The following is a 16,476-nucleotide window of genomic DNA, read 5'->3' on the forward strand; positions in this document are numbered from 1 at the left end:
ATCCCATTGCAAGCCTTCAGAATGGGATTTCAGTCCATCCTCCCTCGTGCTTTTTCTTTCTGCAGTGGTTTGCAATGGCGATGCTCTCTCTGGAGACGTGTTCCCGAGTGCACCAGCCTCTGATTATAATGAATGTTCTGGTGCATGATGCTAATGAGAAGATGATGCTGTTTGCCTTGATTTTGCATATCGTGAAGCCTCCTTTGTCTTTCAGTTTTGCCCACGTCCCAGGAAGATGGCTTACCAGCAGCAATGCAAACAGACCTGCCTTCCCCCTCCTTGCTGTGTGACCAAGTGCACTACCAAATGCCTGGATCCCTGCTGCAAAGTCTGTGTGACCAAGTGTGTGACAAAATGCCTGGATCCCTGCTGTAAAGTCTGCGTGTAGAAGTGCACTAGATGTGTGCATCCATGCTTGTGTCCTCCTAAGCACGTGGATCCATGCCCTCCCTGCCTTCCAAAATGCCCACCTGTGCAGCACTGTTGCAAAGAAAAGAAGCCCTGTTAGTGCCCACGGAACCACCGACGTCTACGGAATGAAAATGAATTACAGCCCCTCGCGCAGTAGTTCTCTCCTCACTGCACTGGTCTGGCATTCCCCTTGCAGTGTGACGTGTTTCTGGCTCTGTTCAATATCTTCATCAACGACTTAGATATTGGCATAGAAAGTACGCTTATTAAGTTTGCGGATGATACCAAACTGGGAGGGATTGCAACTACTTTGGAGGACAGGGTCATAATTCAAAATGATCTGGACAAATTGGAGAAATGGTCTGAGTTAAACAGGATGAAGTTTAACAAAGACAAATGCAAAGTGCTCCACTTAGGAAGGAAAAATCAATTTCACACATACAGAATGGGAAAAGACTGTCTAGGAAGGAGTACGGCAGAAAGGGATCTAGGGGTTATAGTGGACCACAAGCTAAATATGAGTCAACAGTGTGATGCTGTTGCAAAAAAAGCAAACATGATTCTGGGATGCATTAACAGGTGTGTTGTGAGCAAGACACGAGAAGTCATTCTTCCGCTCTACTCTGCTCTGGTTAGGCCTCAGCTGGAGTATTGTGTCCAGTTCTGGGCGCCGCATTTTAAAAAAGATGTGGAGAAACTGGAAAGGGTCCAAAGAAGAGCAACAAGAATGATTAAAGATCTTGAGAACATGACCTATGAAGGAAGGCTGAAAGAATTGGGTTTGTTTAGTTTGGAAAAGAGAAGACTGAGAGGGGACATGATAGCAGTTTTCAGGTATCTAAAAGGGTGTCATAAGGAGGAGGGAGAGAACTTGTTCACCTTAGCCTCTAAGGATAGAACCAGAAACAATGGGTTTAAACTGCAGCAAGGGAGGTCTAGATTGGACATTAGGAAAAAGTTCCTAACTGTCAGGGTGGTTAAACACTGGAACAAATTGCCTAGGGAGGTTGTGGAATCTCCGTCTCTGGAGATATTTAAGAGTAGGTTAGATAAATGTCTATTAGGGATGGTCTAGGCAGTATTTGGTCCTGCCATGCGGGCAGGGGACTGGACTCTATGACCTCTCGAGGTCCCTTCCAGTCCTATAATCTATGAATCTATGAATCTATGAATCTATGAATGTTTCCAATCTCTGTCCTTACTTTGTAAACTCCTTCTGTTATCAGTGCCTAGAGACCCAGGCCTTCCCTTGGAATATGTAACCAACCGACTTTGTACCCCTGGGGTATTGCATATGGCTGAAAAAGAGATCCTGTAACACTTGTGCTGCAGACTGGTTGTTGTTGGAAAATTTCCCCATCTGATCTCTTTTCCCATCCCGTCTTGTAATGTAGATGTGCAGGAAATAAAGCTATGATTTACAGTATTGTCTGCCTCCTGCTGTTTCAGATATACATTGGTTGAGCTAATATATCTTTTCTTGCACCAACATCTGTTGGTGACAGACACCAGGTTTTGAGCCACACGGAGCTCTTCTTCGGGTACTTCATTCTCTCCAGCCGTCACATGCTCTCAGACCCAGATTTTCCTTCCTTTGAACAGACCCATTCCCTTCTGGTGCCCAGAAGAAGTGGGGTGCTGCAGGAAGCCAGGAGGAGCAGAAGCTGCAGGGAACACGGGAGACTGGACTGTTCTCTGTCTCTGCGGAACTGTGCTGAAATGGCCATGGAAGTGGAATACCAATATTGAGGACGTTTTCAATAAGTTCCTATAAACCATAAGCTATCGCTTCCCTCCATGTACGCTAGAGATCTCTTTAATGTGTCATACAAGGACACAACGAGAGCCAATAGCTGGGAGTTGAAGTTTTAAAAAAGTCCAAGTGGGAATAAGATGCAAAATTCTGAGCTCCAAAGAGTCGTTAAGCACTTGAACAGCTTCCCAAAGGAGAGCGTCGATTCGCCACCACTCGGAAGCTTTCATTCGAAATTGGGCATCTTCCCAAAACTGTGCTCCACTTCAAGCATAAGTGATTGGGGCTTGTTCCAGCAGGGAAAAACGCTGTGGCTAGAATAAAGGAATCTTATACATCTAAAGTCAAGCGCTCAAAAGTTGGGAAACAGCAGAAATAGGGCTGCCTTTCCATGGGTAGTTAAGCTAATGTGTGAAACTGGGATTCAGAGAGAACCTGCCAGGTTACCTCAAAAATTCTCTATTTGTCTAGCAGTCATGTGGATTTGATCTGTAAGACAAAAGGCAGAGAGTGAAACACTGTGTGATCAGTTTCTCTTTACCCTTTTCTATGAATCTTTGATTCAGCGCTTTCGCATGTAGCCCTCTCTTCCAAATTCAGTCTGTAGGACCGGGACTAACTTAGCTATACATATTCAAAACCTCCTAATGTTTACATGGGAAAATTTTCACCACCTGTTCTTCTTGTTCAGGATTCTTGCCTTCCGAGGTAAAAAGGACAGCACTCCCAAAAGAATCAGACCGTGCTTCCTGTTCTCTGGGCTCTTGAGGAAAAGAATTAATTACCCCGTTTGGTCACCATCTCACCGAACTGTGTGACTTTTCCAGCTCATTTTAAGATAATTAAGTACATTGCACCAATAGCTCAATTAATCTTAGAGACAAAAGGGCTTCAACTGGTAGAAAGGGAGTAAAGTCATCTGGTTAGGAGACAGAGCTTTCACAGGGACCGGGTCTGAGTCTGGAATGAACTCGCTCAGGAACAAAGGACCACCAGAAACCATATCACGCTACAAGTGGCTGACACGGAATTGTTTGACCTCCCTTCTCTAACATAGACACGCAGTGGGGGGTGTACATTTCAAAGCAATCCTCATAAACCAAACCCTACCAAAACAAAACTGCACTTCCCACGCAACTCCTCAGGGAAGCGGATGAGAGAAAGAACAAACCATAGGTGATACCCCTCGCAAGCAGATGACCGAATGAATAAACCACATGAAAGAGGTGAATCATATTGCTTATGGCACTACTGGAATGCGTCAGATGTTAAGCCCTTTACCAGAAACTATAAACAATAGACTAGAATACAATAGAATACAATGGAATAGAATACAATGCTCGTATGTTGCTATTGTGCTGAATGGCACAGATATACCATGTGAATCTCAGGAAAACAAACACAGAACATTGTCTCTGGACTCTTTTCCCTCCTTTAGAAGGAAGTTATTTTATTCCAAGTTAAAAGAAATATTAATCATAGAATGTTAATACCTTTTTAATGATAGACATTTCATTTTCACGATGATATCTTTACCTTAGCTCGGTCCAGGTGACATCACTTTACCCATCAGTCACCACCAAAACACAGGATTGCTAAGAAAACCTCTCAGCATGAGGAATAGCCATGGGCTTTTGTTTTCCTTGCCCAGTTTCTCAGAATCATGAAGGGCAATGGAATTATGCACGTGATGAATTTGCTCCGTAGCATGTGTCTCCGGTGGCTGATTTGAACCCTCAGCAAAACTGAGCATGTCATCCAGTCACAGAAGGATCTCGCTGGACCACACCTGATTGTCCCAGCTCTGTCCAGTGTCCTGAAAGCCTAAATAGCATCACAAATTGGCAAGGTGGTAGCTGCCTTCACCAGCTTAATGGGGATTTGGCCATGAAAAATCTATAACTTAAAGCCCAACACATGAATCTTCAGCTCAAATGCTATATCCGTCTTAACGTATGGGTGTGAAACCCACCATAGGTTCAGACAGACACCTAAATGCCTTAAGAAATACAAGGTTTTAAATGGAATGATTTTCTAACAAATTCTGAGATTTGTCAGAGAGTTCGACAACCACTTGTGTCTAAATTGATCCTGAAAAGAAGATGGAAATAGCCAGGATATCCTTCTCTTATACTGCTGCTGTGAAGATTGGGACACCTTTTTAGAACTTAGCCATGTAAGAAAGGAAAGCACTCTTTGCAGCCACAGAACCATCAACAGTCACGGAATGAAAAGCAAATCCCATGTTGCTGTGCAATTTACTTCTCCTCCTCCTGCTTAGCTCATGTTCTCCCGGCTTTACCTTTGTTCGTGATTTCTCTGAAACCGCCGGAGTTTTATGTTAATTCTCTTACTAATGTGTAGGGATCAGAGTCTTCTCACGTAATATGTAACCGACTGGCTCTGATCCTCGGGGATATTGCTCATACCCTAGTGAATCACTCTGTACAATTCAACTGTAGCATAGTCAGTGGTGGAATAATTTGTTTCCCCAGCTCCCATCCCAACATTTAATTGTGGCTGAGCTTAAATCAAACTTGCAATGCCTCATCTGCCTCCTAGTGTTTCCTTGATCTTCTCTGTCTTTTTAAGAGTTCCAGGCCCCATTCTGTCCGGGGCTGAGCAGCCACTCCACAAGACACAGTCCTGCTCTGAAGAGCTTGCAATCTAAATAGACCAAGAACCACAGGGGAAATAACTCGCCCGAGGTCACCCAGTAGGCCAGTGACAGAGCTGGGAACAGACTTCCAGTCAAGTATCTACTAGGCCACACCAACCAGCTAAGAATCATAGAATCAAAGAATATCAGGGTTGGAAGGGACCTCGGGAGGTCATCTAGTCCAACCCCCTGCTCAAAGCAGGACCAATCCCCCAAATAAATCATCCCAGACAGGGCTTTGTCAAGCCGGGCCTTAAAAACCTCTAAGGAAGGAGGTTCCACCACCTCCCAAGGTAACCCATTCCAGTGCTACTCAAAAAGCTTTGGCCCCGTGTATCAATGTCTGTACCCCCACGGCGGGGATGGCTTGCACTTACTCATAGATTCATAGACTTTAAGGTCAGAAGGGACCATTATGATCATCTAGTCTGACCTCCCGCATGATGTAAGCCACAAAAGCTGACCCACCCACTCCTGGAATAATTCTCTCCCTTGACTCAGCTGTTGGAGTCCCCAAATCATGATTTAAAGACTTCAAGTCGCAGAGAATCCTCCAGCAAGCGACCCCTGCCCAGCAAGTGACCCCTACCCCATGCTGCAGAGGAAGGCGAAAAACCTCCATGGCCTCTGCCAATCTACCCGGGAGGAAAATTCCTTCCCGACCCCAAATATGGCGATCAGCTGAACCCCGAGCATGCGGGCAAGATTCTCCAGCCAGACCCTCCGGAAAAAGTTCTCTGTAGTAACTTTTAATATCCCATCATTGATCATTGTTACTAATTACCAGCGATGGCACGTTATTGACCTATTGACTAAAATCACGTTATCCCATCAAACCATCCCCTCCATAAACTTATCAAGCTTCATCTTAAAGCCAGAGAGGTCTTTCGCCCCCACTGTTTCCCTCGGAAGGCTGTTCCAGAACTTCACCCCTCTGATGGTTAGAAACCTTCATCTAATTTCAAGCCTAAACTTCCCGACGGCCAGTTTATATCCATTTGTTCTCGTGTCCACATTAGTACTGAGCTGAAATAATTCCTCTCCGTCTCTGGTCTTTACCCCTCAGAGTCACACCTCTTGTGCTCTGGCACCCGACACCGGTCTTGTGCAACACAGGTTTCCCGGTGCTTAGGCACCTGCTAGAGAGTGCAGGGCTGTGAGGAATTAAGGCTCTGAAGAAGTAGGATCTAGTCTGTCATAGCTGGGTTCTTAGTCTCTGTCCATGGCCGCAGTGTCTGAGCATGCTGTATGGAGAGGGAACAGGGAGACAGAAGTAGGTGGGTTTGGACAGGGGTGGGTATCAAAGTGGGAGGAAAATTGATGGAGGCACAGGGGGTTAAGGAGCAGGCGGGGGACATGGCCTCTGAAGTCATGGGGTAGTTACAAAGAAGATTTATTTCAGAGTAGCGGCCGTATTAGTCTGTATCCGCAAAAAGAACAGGAGTACTTGTGGCACCTTAGAGACTAACACATTTATTTGAGCATAAGCTTTCGTGAGCTACAGAGTTGGCCTCTCAGAGGTGGTAAGACAACTCCCACCTTTTCATGTTCTCTGTTTGTGTATATATATCTCTCTCCTCAATATATGTTCCATTCTATGCATCCGAAGAAGTGGGCTGTAGCCCATGAAAGCTTATGCTCAAATAAATTTGTTAGTCTCTAAGGGTACGTCTTCACTACCCGCCGTATGGGCGGGTAGCAATCGATCCCCGAACGCGCTCACCGTCGACTCCGGAACTCCACCAGAGTGAGCGGCGGTAGCGCAGTCGACGGGGGAGCCGCGGCCATCGATCCCGCGCTGTCTGGACCCCAGGTAATTCGATCCAAGACACTTCGACTTCAGCTACGCTATTCGTGTAGCTGAAGTTGCGTATCTTGGATCAATCCCCCCCCAGTGTAGACCAGCCCTAAGGTGCCACAAGTACTCCTGTTCCTAAAGATGAGTTAGTATGTGTAATGTTGGGGGAGGATAGCTAATGCTCAAGGCCCATTTACTTTTTACGGCTTGATGTGAATACAACGGAATATTGGGCCTGGGGAGGGTCAGATGGGTCTAGCAGAGAGCCTGCCATTGAAAGCCAACCCTTACCAACAGCAGAGAGACTTTGACCGAATCCCATAACCAGAAGGGATAGGATAGGATGGGAGACACTTCTCTAATTTGATACAAAACCAACTCACTCTCTGGCACTAGGGGGTGCTGTGCTACTGCAGGTGCCATCACTGTCATGACACCGAAAACCAAAATCCCAAGCACTTCTGGGTCATTGAGAGCCCATTCTAGGGCATCTTTCAGACCATTCCTTTTGCGTGACTGGTTATTCTCGCTTAGTCAGTTAATGGGCACTGTGAACTCACATGCTGCAAGGCCCTGTGGTGTGTGATCCGCCTGTGGGTTCAGATGGCACCAGCTGGATTCAAGACCCTGTGACTCAGCCTCTGAAGCTGCCGATATGGGTGTATCTTCCTCTTTGGAATTCCAGTGTGTTATTCTCACCAGCAGGCCTCAGGGTTCCAGGAGCCAGGTCCTACCTGGAGGAGAGGGGCTGGAAAATATCTCTGGATTCTTCTAATAAACGAATCTGTCCCCTAGTGAGTCACAATAATTAAATACCTTACAGGAAGCAGAGGGATCTCCTGGGTACGGCATTGCACTGAGAGTCAGGAGACTTGGACTATATCCCTGCCTCTGCCACTGACGACCTGTGTGATCGTGGGCAAGTCATTTCACCTCCCTATGCCTCTTTCCCCTCCAAACCTTGTCTGTCTAGATTAAAATCTTTGGGGTAGGGACTATGTGTTTGTACAGCATCTACCACAATGGGTTTCCTGTCACGGTTGGGGCCTCTTGAAACTGCAGTAATACAAATCATTAAATTAAAAATAGTCTACCACTCTTCACTATTTCTAATTGCCTGGCATCTGAGCACACTCCAAGTAACTCTCCTAACGGGTCTGTTTTTGTCAGAAATTATTATTTCCCTACCAATGGAATGGAGAGAGATGAGCTGTAACATGGAAAGCACAGGGAAGAAGCTTTGCGTTCAGATAACATTCTCCTGAAATAACTTTTCCTGGAATCACTCTGCTTGTGTTACAGTCACTTTCACTTTAATCTTTTCTGCGAATTTGGCTCTTCAGGACTCACTGCTAGACCCTAAGGGGCTGAGCCCACAAGCAGCGAGTGGGTGTCTAGGAAGTAGGGTCATAGAAATCCAAGGAGGAGAGCTTCGGCTTTCTCAGGCTGGAGTATCACTTCACTCTATGGGTACACGCATGGAAATCAGTGGTACGGCCTCCGAGAAAAGGGTAACTTAGCATGGGAAAAGCTGGCAGAATCCAGCGCACAATGTGGTGCATTGTGGAAGAGGACCTAGGACCTGCTTTGTTAGGTTTCGTTCCTGTCCCAAAGATGTTACAATCTCAATAAATCTCTGCCATGGCTTCTAATCAAGAAAGAAAGACAGACCCCACTATAGGTGAAAAGGGAACATGAGCTTGCTGACACATGCATAGATTGGTTCCCGTTTCCTAACTGAAATACATTAAAACTTTCATTCCTTGACATTATTCTTCAGAACAGTCCACGTCGGTGGCAACAGGATCACAAACATGGTTTTTCCAGTCCATATTAGCATCATTCCCATTCCACACTCATGTTGATGGCATGTTAGATATGTAAAATTTTGTAATATAATGGAGATGGACAGGAGATTCCTTTCCCCACTAGGGGGTGCTGGCATCCCATATATATCAAGATGGACCCCTGCCACAGAAGCTTACCATCTGCATTAGAAAATACAAGAATTAGAATGAAATTTCAGTGCAAAATGGCAAGGAGCCACCCCTAAGTGAAGACACAATGTCAGATAATAAAGAGCCAAACTCCTTATCATCAAGAGTCACCTGACAAATATTTATTCTAGAGTTAACAGAGTGGGCTGGATTTGAAGTGTCCTCCTGCTAAGAATACCAGGAAATCCATGAATCGAAGGTCAACTCTGTGTCTATAGATGCTTGGGTGGTATATCATGGAGGGAAGTTGTACATTTGCAGGCAGGGCCGGCTCTGGCTTTTTTGTCGCCCCAGGCAAAAAAGCCTCCCGCCGCCTGCTGCCGGGGAGAGCGGCGGGGAGGGCGCCAAGCCCGGCCGCGGACCCGCTCTCCCCGGCTGGCTGGAGCGCCGCGGGGAGGGCGGCAAGCCCAGCTGGGGCCCCGCTCTCCCCGGCCGGTCGGAGCGCCGGGAGAAGGGCGGCGAGACCCCTGTGGCTCCACTCTCCCCGGGTGAGCGCCGCCCCCCTCCAGGTGCCGCCCCAAGCACATGCTTGGTAGGCTGGTGCCTGGAGCTGTCCCTGTTTGCAGGAATGAAGAAATGCCCATCATGGCTCAGAGCAAAGATCCATCCAGTCCAGTGTCCTGTCTCCAATAGCAACCAGTACCAGATGCCTCAGAGGAAGATGCAAGAAAGTCTGAAGAAAGAATTTATGGAAAAGCAAAGAATCCTGTTGTGAATTGAATTGCCTTCTTCTAATATAGAGTATGAGGCTCAGGCAGAGAACTTAAAAGAGCATTTATTCCAATATGTAACGTGCATCCGCTTAAAATAATTATTTAAAATAATTAGTAACATGAGTGATGGAAACGACTAATTGAAGGCTGTGTCATTGGAACTAGATAGGATTGTAAAAATCCTATCTGCATATCTGTGGGGTGCCTCATTTCCGTGGAGCAGGCCATGCAAACCATATAAAAAGGCTCGTGTCCCAGTGTTCCTCAATCCACTCGGATTCTTCATTCGCTCCTGTTGGTGACTTGGTAAGTCTTGTTCTTATTATGGAGAGCTAACTTCATAGGCCGGGCTTCATTTCTGGCTTTCCTTTCCTTGCTGTTCACAAGAGGGCTTTGCGTAAGTATCTTTCTGTTATTTCTCTAATCCCATTGCAGGGCTGCAGGCAGGGATTTCAGTCCATTCTCTGTAAGGTTTGTTCTTTCTCAAGTGGTTTGCAATGGCAATGCTCTCTCTACAGAAATGTTTCCCACGGCACCAAGCTCTGTTTGTGCCAAATGTTCTCCGTCCATGATTTCAGAATCCCTTTTTAATTCAGGAAATTAAATTAGTGGGTGTGACAGGGAATTGCAGGGTGGCGCTCAGTGCTTCAGAAGAGAGAAATCGGAAAGAGAAGCATCTAGGCGGAGGGAGCTGTCAGAGACTTGAGGACAAACAAGTAAGATGTGTCTGGAAGTAACTCAGAGTGAAAATATATGGAGGGGATATAGCACCCAGGGCCAGCGCAACCCATTAGGCGACCCTAGGCAGTAGCCTAGGGTGCTAATATTTGGGGACAGCGACTGCGGCGACCGGATCTTTGGCCGCTCCTGTCGTTGGTGGTATTTCAGGGGGTGGTACCTTCTGCCGCCTCTGTTGGGGGCGGCATTTTAGGAGCAGGAACTTCCGCCGCCTAGGGTGGCAAAAAAGCTGGCAGCGCTCCTGATACCACCTGCCCTCTCACTACCCAATTCCTTACTAATGAAAATCTGCAACATTCTGTGGATGTCAATGGAGCTCCACTGATTTATACCAGCTGCAGAGCTACAGGGGAATAGAAGAGAATCTAAAGGCCTTGCCTGTGCACACATCCTCCCGGTTAAAGGAAGGTAGTAAGTAGATTCCAGGAGTCACCACCCATAAAAGTCAAGCTGCTCTGTACTGGAAATACAACTCCAGATGTATTCGTGCAGCCTAAGGACCTGGGAAGAAAACATTTGCACAAATGCACTTCCCTTCTTGAACATTTAGTTCAGAACACAAGAGACCAAAGAAACCGACTGTTCATTTGGCCTTTTGAAAAGTTCAGCTGTGTTGGCTCAGTCAGCCCTACAGACTGTGATAATGATGATATTCTAGAGAGTATCTCTACCGGTGACACCTGCACATTCAGAAGCACTGAGTGGTTTATTTAACTCTTCCAGCAGAAAAACATTTGAATGAAGAAATGATTGATGGTTACAAATACTGCTAAACACGTTCCGTTTCTCTCGCCCTGCTATTAATCTCAGGATAACTGTTTAAACCTGATAGTACATATTGCACTGAATGTTTTGCTGTCTTCTGCAGAAATATATTAGTGGTCACAGGAGTGTTTTGCTGAACTATATTGAGGTTATTTCACTAATACCATTGCAAGCCTTCAGAATGGGATTTCAATCCATCCTCCCTCATGCTTCTTCTTTCTGCAGCGGTTTGCAATGGCGATGCTCTCTCTGGAGAAGTGTCTGATTCTGCTGAATGTTCTAGTGCATGATGCGAATGAGAAGATGATCCTCTTTGCGTTGATTTTTCTTATCTTGAAGCCTCCTTTGTCTTTCAGTTTTGCCCTCGTCCCAGGAAGATGGCTTACCAGCAGCAATGCAAACAGACCTGCCTGCCTCCTCCATGCTGTGTGACCAAGTGCACTACCAAATGCCTGGATCCCTGCTGCAAAGTCTGTGTGACCAAGTGTGTGACAAAATGCGTGGATCCCTGCTGTAAAGTCTGCGTGAAGAAGTGCACTACATGTGTGCATCCATGTCCATGCCCGTGCCCTCAAAAGTGTCTTCCATGTCCTCCATGTCCTCAAAAGTGTCCTCCGTGTCCTCCGTGCCCTCAAAAATGCCCTCCGTGCCCTCCATGTCCTCCATGCCCTCAAAAGTGTCCTCCGTGCCCTCAAAAATGCCCTCCGTGCCCTCCATGTCCTCCGTGCCCTCCAAAATGCCCACCTGTGCAGCATTGCTGCAAAGAAAAGAAGCTCTGTTAGTGCCCACGGAACCACCAACATCTACGGAATGAAAATGAATTACAGCCCCTCGCGCAGTAGTTCTCTCCTCACTCTGCTGGTCTGGCATTCCCCTTGCAGTGTGACGTGTTGCCAGGAACATTTCCAGTCTCTGTCCGCACACTGCACACTGCTTCTGCTTCTCCTATCCAGAGGTCAATGCCTTCCCTTGTAACGAGTAACTGACCGTCTTTCTGCCCCTGGGATATCCGCTGTGCCTGGGAGAGATCCTGTAACACCTGTGCTGTAGACTCTTTAGTGTTGGTGATTTTCCCCCTCTGGTCTCTTTTCCCATCCTGTCTTTTAGTGGAGATGTGCTACAATAAAAACTACGATTCCTGGCATTGTCTACCTCCTGGTGTTTCATTCTCCTTAGCAGAAGGACCTGCTGCAGAAGTCACCATAGTGTGGGCCAAAGCTCTGAAATGAGGTCTTATTACATCAGCCGAACCTACCTCCAATTTATTTTTATTGTCGTGGATACTGAATAGAGAAAACTGGGGCTTGGCCGTCCTAGAAAACCAATGGAAGTTGAGTAAAAAAAGCCTCTTTTAAGAGAATAGATCTTAGTCTTCCACAGAGTTCATGCCCCCTTCAATAGCGGGTTACTGATGTGATCCATAAGCACAGACATGGACTATACATTATGGGGGAGACTTTTGCAAGCACCAAGTGCAATCAGCATTGCCTTTAAAAATGTACCCCTCTGTTCCACATTTGCTGGAAACTCAGCATTGCTGTATTCCCCTCTCTACATTTTCACCTGTAAATTGCATAAGGCGAGAAGGGACCATTAGGATCTAGACTGACCCCCTGTACAATGCAGCACAGAGAATTTCACCCAGTTACCCCTGTACGCTTATATCCCATATCTTGTGATTCTCTAAAGCCTCTCGACCAGAAAGGTCTTGATGTTTTAGTGATGGAGAATCCTCCCCCTTCCCTTGGAATGTTTTTTCAATGGTTAATCAACCTCCCTGCCAAAAATTCACACATCTGACAAACCGTTGCAAGTTACTGTAGTTCTCTTCCTCTTGTTCGCTCATGTTCTACTGAGCTTTGTTAGTTATTTCACTGAAGGTTCCAGAGGTTTATCCTTCCACAGACTGTCAATTCTCTTATGGGATCAGGACCTTCCCATGTAGGTACCCCTCAGACATTGCTCACATCCTAGCGACTCACTCTGTACAATTCCACTGTCGTGTCTTCAGCACTGGAATAATTTCATCCCCCAGCTTCCATCCAACCTCGCATTATTGTTGTGTTGAAATCTAACTTGCAATTCCTGGAATCATCTGCCTCCTGGTGTTTGCTTTGCCTTCTCTTTGTCTCTTTAATCACTGCTTGGCTCCTGTCTCACCCATTTCAAGCTCTCTTGTGTTTCCCACATAGCATGAAAAGAGGGGAAAGAAAAATTCCGAGATAAGTCTCGGCGACTTCGTAGAAACCCATGAACCTAAAAAGAAACAAAGGAGAAAAGACCATCTGAGCTTCTCTTATGCTGCAGTGTTCTCTGGGTGCCAAAAATAATTCATCCCGCATCAGCCAAGCCCTCCCACCTCTTTGCCAGCCTTTCATCTAAGGGTGTGTCAGTGCTGGGGAAGTTACAGGAGAGCTATTATTATTTCTTCATATTTCATTAGCTCCTCGTGGCCCCGCTGAGACCGGGGCCGCGTGCGTCAGGTGCTGAACAGACAGGCGGCAGGACACAGTCCCTTCCCCTGAAGAGCTGGCCATCTAAACAGCCTGAAAATGAGGAGGGGCCGGACTCACCCAAGGTCACACAGCAGGTGTGTGATGGAGCTAGGAGAGGACCAGCTCCTCTGTCTGCCTGTCAAGTGTTTATCCACTAGGCCACACCACCCCCCTACTACAGCTCCAAGTCTTTGCTATGTAGGTTCTCTATGCTGTGATGTGCCATTTTTCTTGGGTAGCCACTTAGTGCCCACAGCAATAACAAACATTAATGGTCTAAACATAGGAACATAAGAATGGTCAGTATTAGAACCCCACTCGGTCAGACCAAAGGTCCATCTAGCCCAGTGTCCTGTCTTCCAGCAGTGGCCAGTGCCAGGTGCCCCAGAGGGAATGAACAGAACAGGGAATCATCCAGTGATCCATCCCGTCACCCATTCCCAGCTTCTGGGAAACAGAGGCCAGTGACACCATCCCTGCCCATCCTGGCTAATAGCCATTGATGGACTTATCCTCCAGGAACTTATCTAGTTCCTTTTTGAACTCTGTTAAAATCTACCCTACATAAAAGGATAAATGGACACAAGTCAGATATCAGGAATGGCAATATACAAAAACCTGTAGGAGAACACTTCAATCTCCAGGGACACACAATAGCAGATTTTAAGGTAGCCATCCTGCAGCAAAAAAACTTCAGGACCAGACTTCAAAGAGAAACTGCTGAGCTCCAGTTCATTTGCAAATTTGACACCATCAGCTCAGGATTAAACAAAGACTGTGAATGGCTATCCAACTACAGAAGCAGTTTCTCCTCCTTTGGTGTTCACACCTCAACTGCTAAAAGAGGGCCTCGCCCTCCCTGATTGAACTAACCTCGTTATCTCCAGACTGATTCTTACCTGTATATTTATACCTACCTCTGGACAGTTCCATGACATGCATCTGACAAAGTGGGTATTCACCCATGAAAGCTTATGCTCCAGTACATCTCTTAGTTTATAAAATGCCACAGGACTCTTTGTTGCTTTTCACAGATCCAGACTAACACGGCTACCCCTCTGATACTTAGTAACACGGGAATTTCAGAGCATTAGGAGCCTGCTAGGGAATAGGGCTGTGAGGAAATAGGATCTAATCTATCATATCCGCAGTCTAATACTGTGCCCCTTGCTGCCGTATCTGAACATGCCGGAGCTGAGGTCTTAGGCAGCATGCTGTATGGAGTGGGAGCAGACAGACAGAAGTAGATTAGGGAGGATATTCACATGTGAGAAAAATTGACAGGGATGCAGGGAAAGGGGGTTCAGGAGTAAGTCGGGGAGCAGTTACTAAGCGCTGTGGACTGTCTAGAAAGGATAAAGAGAAATGGGAAAGGATCCAGATGGAAGCGACAAAGATGATCAAAGGGATGGAACGCAAGCTACGGGAGCAAAGGCTGAAGGAACTGGGTATGTTTAGGTTGGAAAAGAGGAGATGAAGGGGGGATATGATAGCGATGTTCAACTACTTGAAAGGCTGTCGGAGAGAAGATGGAGAAAAGTTGTTCTGTTTTGCCACCGAGGGCAGGACGAGAGGCAATGGGTTCAAACTACAGCAGAGCAGATTTAGGTTAAATCTCAGGAAAAACTTCCTAACGGAAGGAAGAGTAGGCAATGGTACAGGTTGCCTCGGGAGGTGGCAGAAGCTTCTTCACTGGAGGTTTTCAAAAGGAGGCTGGATGGCCATCTGCCTTGGATGGTTAGGAACAACTAATCCTGCATCTTGGCAGGGGGTTAGACGAGATGACCCTTATGGTGCATTCTAACCCTTGGGTTCTATGAGTCTAAGACATATGTCGAGAGCGTGTGGTGTCGGGGGAGGATAGCGAGTGCTCAAGTCCCATTTGCTTTTTTACAATTTGGTGTGAATAAACCAGAATACTGGGCCTGGGGAGCATCATGGGGCCTAGTAGAGAACCTGCCATTGAAAAGGCAACCCTTAGCAACAGCAGAGAGACTTGGACCTAAGCTTTAACCAGGAGGGATGGGAAGGGCGACACATCTCTGGCTCAATAGAGAACAAATGCACTAGTTAGGCACTACTGCTCCAATACATCTGTTAGTCTATACTTCTGTGGCCAGTGTTGTACAAGAGATCAGATGAGATGATCCCAGAGGTCCCTTCTGGCCTTGGAATCTAGGAATCTCCAGTGGATTAGAATGGATTAGAATTAGAATGAAGTTGCAGCACAAAAAGGCAGGAAGCCACTACTAAGCGAAGACACAATGTCAGATGATGATGACCTCAAATATTGGAGACTACAGACAATGTTGAGAATTCTTGGTATGGAGAAAGTGCCAGATCCAAAGTACTTTAGAGCTTGTGTTTTCCTGAGTAATCGTTAGAGTACAAGGAGATCAGTGATCCTCTGTCGCTCTCCTCTCACAATTGTCACAGTCCTGGGTGGCTTGCATCCCTCTCTAGTGGCTACTCAATAGAAAATGGAATTCATGGTGACAGGCTACTATAGGTAATGGTGTTACTACTTAGCTCAGGTGGTTGAGGTCTGAGTTATAACCCTGACGTCCCATGATCAAAAACAGTTGCAGACCTGTTGTGGGGGTGTTGCATCAGCATATGCCCCTCGTTGACATTTTCCTGACATAGGTTCCTAGTGACTGGCTCATCTTCTATCCCTCAGAACAGTGTATTCCATGAGCATGGCATGAAAACGAATATGGGGCATTGCCTGTGGAGCTCAGCCTTATTGCTCCTTCCAAAGAAAAGGATTTTATAGCTGAAAATATATATATATTGGCCCTATGTTATGCTAGTTCTGCCTGTTGAGCCGCTTGACTGTCACCATGGCAATACCTCTCCTTTTCCTGGCCCAGTTTGACATTGGAATCAATGGAGTTACTCCAGAGATGAATTTGGCCATCAGGTTGTAGCCAGCGGTGGATATGAACACTCTAAATTGATGGCCAAAGATGACAATATTGTTATGTTTTGGAATTCTCATAGCACCTAGCAGCCCATTATGCTAAGTGATGTACACACCTAGCAACAAGGTGCTGCCCGCTTCTTCGCAGTGTCGTCTGGGGGTGGGAACATGTGTTTGTATGGCACTGTTGTGGCTGACGTGACGAGATATTTGCATGCCAGATG

At 46.4% G+C, this 16,476-nt stretch overlaps 1 protein-coding gene across 1 annotated transcript in view; it reads left to right on the top strand.

Moving 5' to 3' along the window:
* Nucleotides 1–235: 235 nt before the first annotated feature.
* LOC128827302 (keratin-associated protein 5-5-like) overlaps nucleotides 236–16,476 on the top strand; it is a 28,561-nt gene continuing 12,320 nt past the window's right edge. The window contains exons 1-2 of the mRNA XM_054011162.1: nucleotides 236–371; nucleotides 11,174–11,615. Coding sequence (XP_053867137.1) covers nucleotides 236–371; nucleotides 11,174–11,615 — 578 coding nt within the window. The remainder of the gene's footprint in view (nucleotides 372–11,173; nucleotides 11,616–16,476) is intronic.

Source organism: Malaclemys terrapin, chromosome 21 (assembly GCF_027887155.1).
Source record: "Malaclemys terrapin pileata isolate rMalTer1 chromosome 21, rMalTer1.hap1, whole genome shotgun sequence".
NCBI classification, from domain to species: Eukaryota; Metazoa; Chordata; order Testudines; family Emydidae; genus Malaclemys; species Malaclemys terrapin.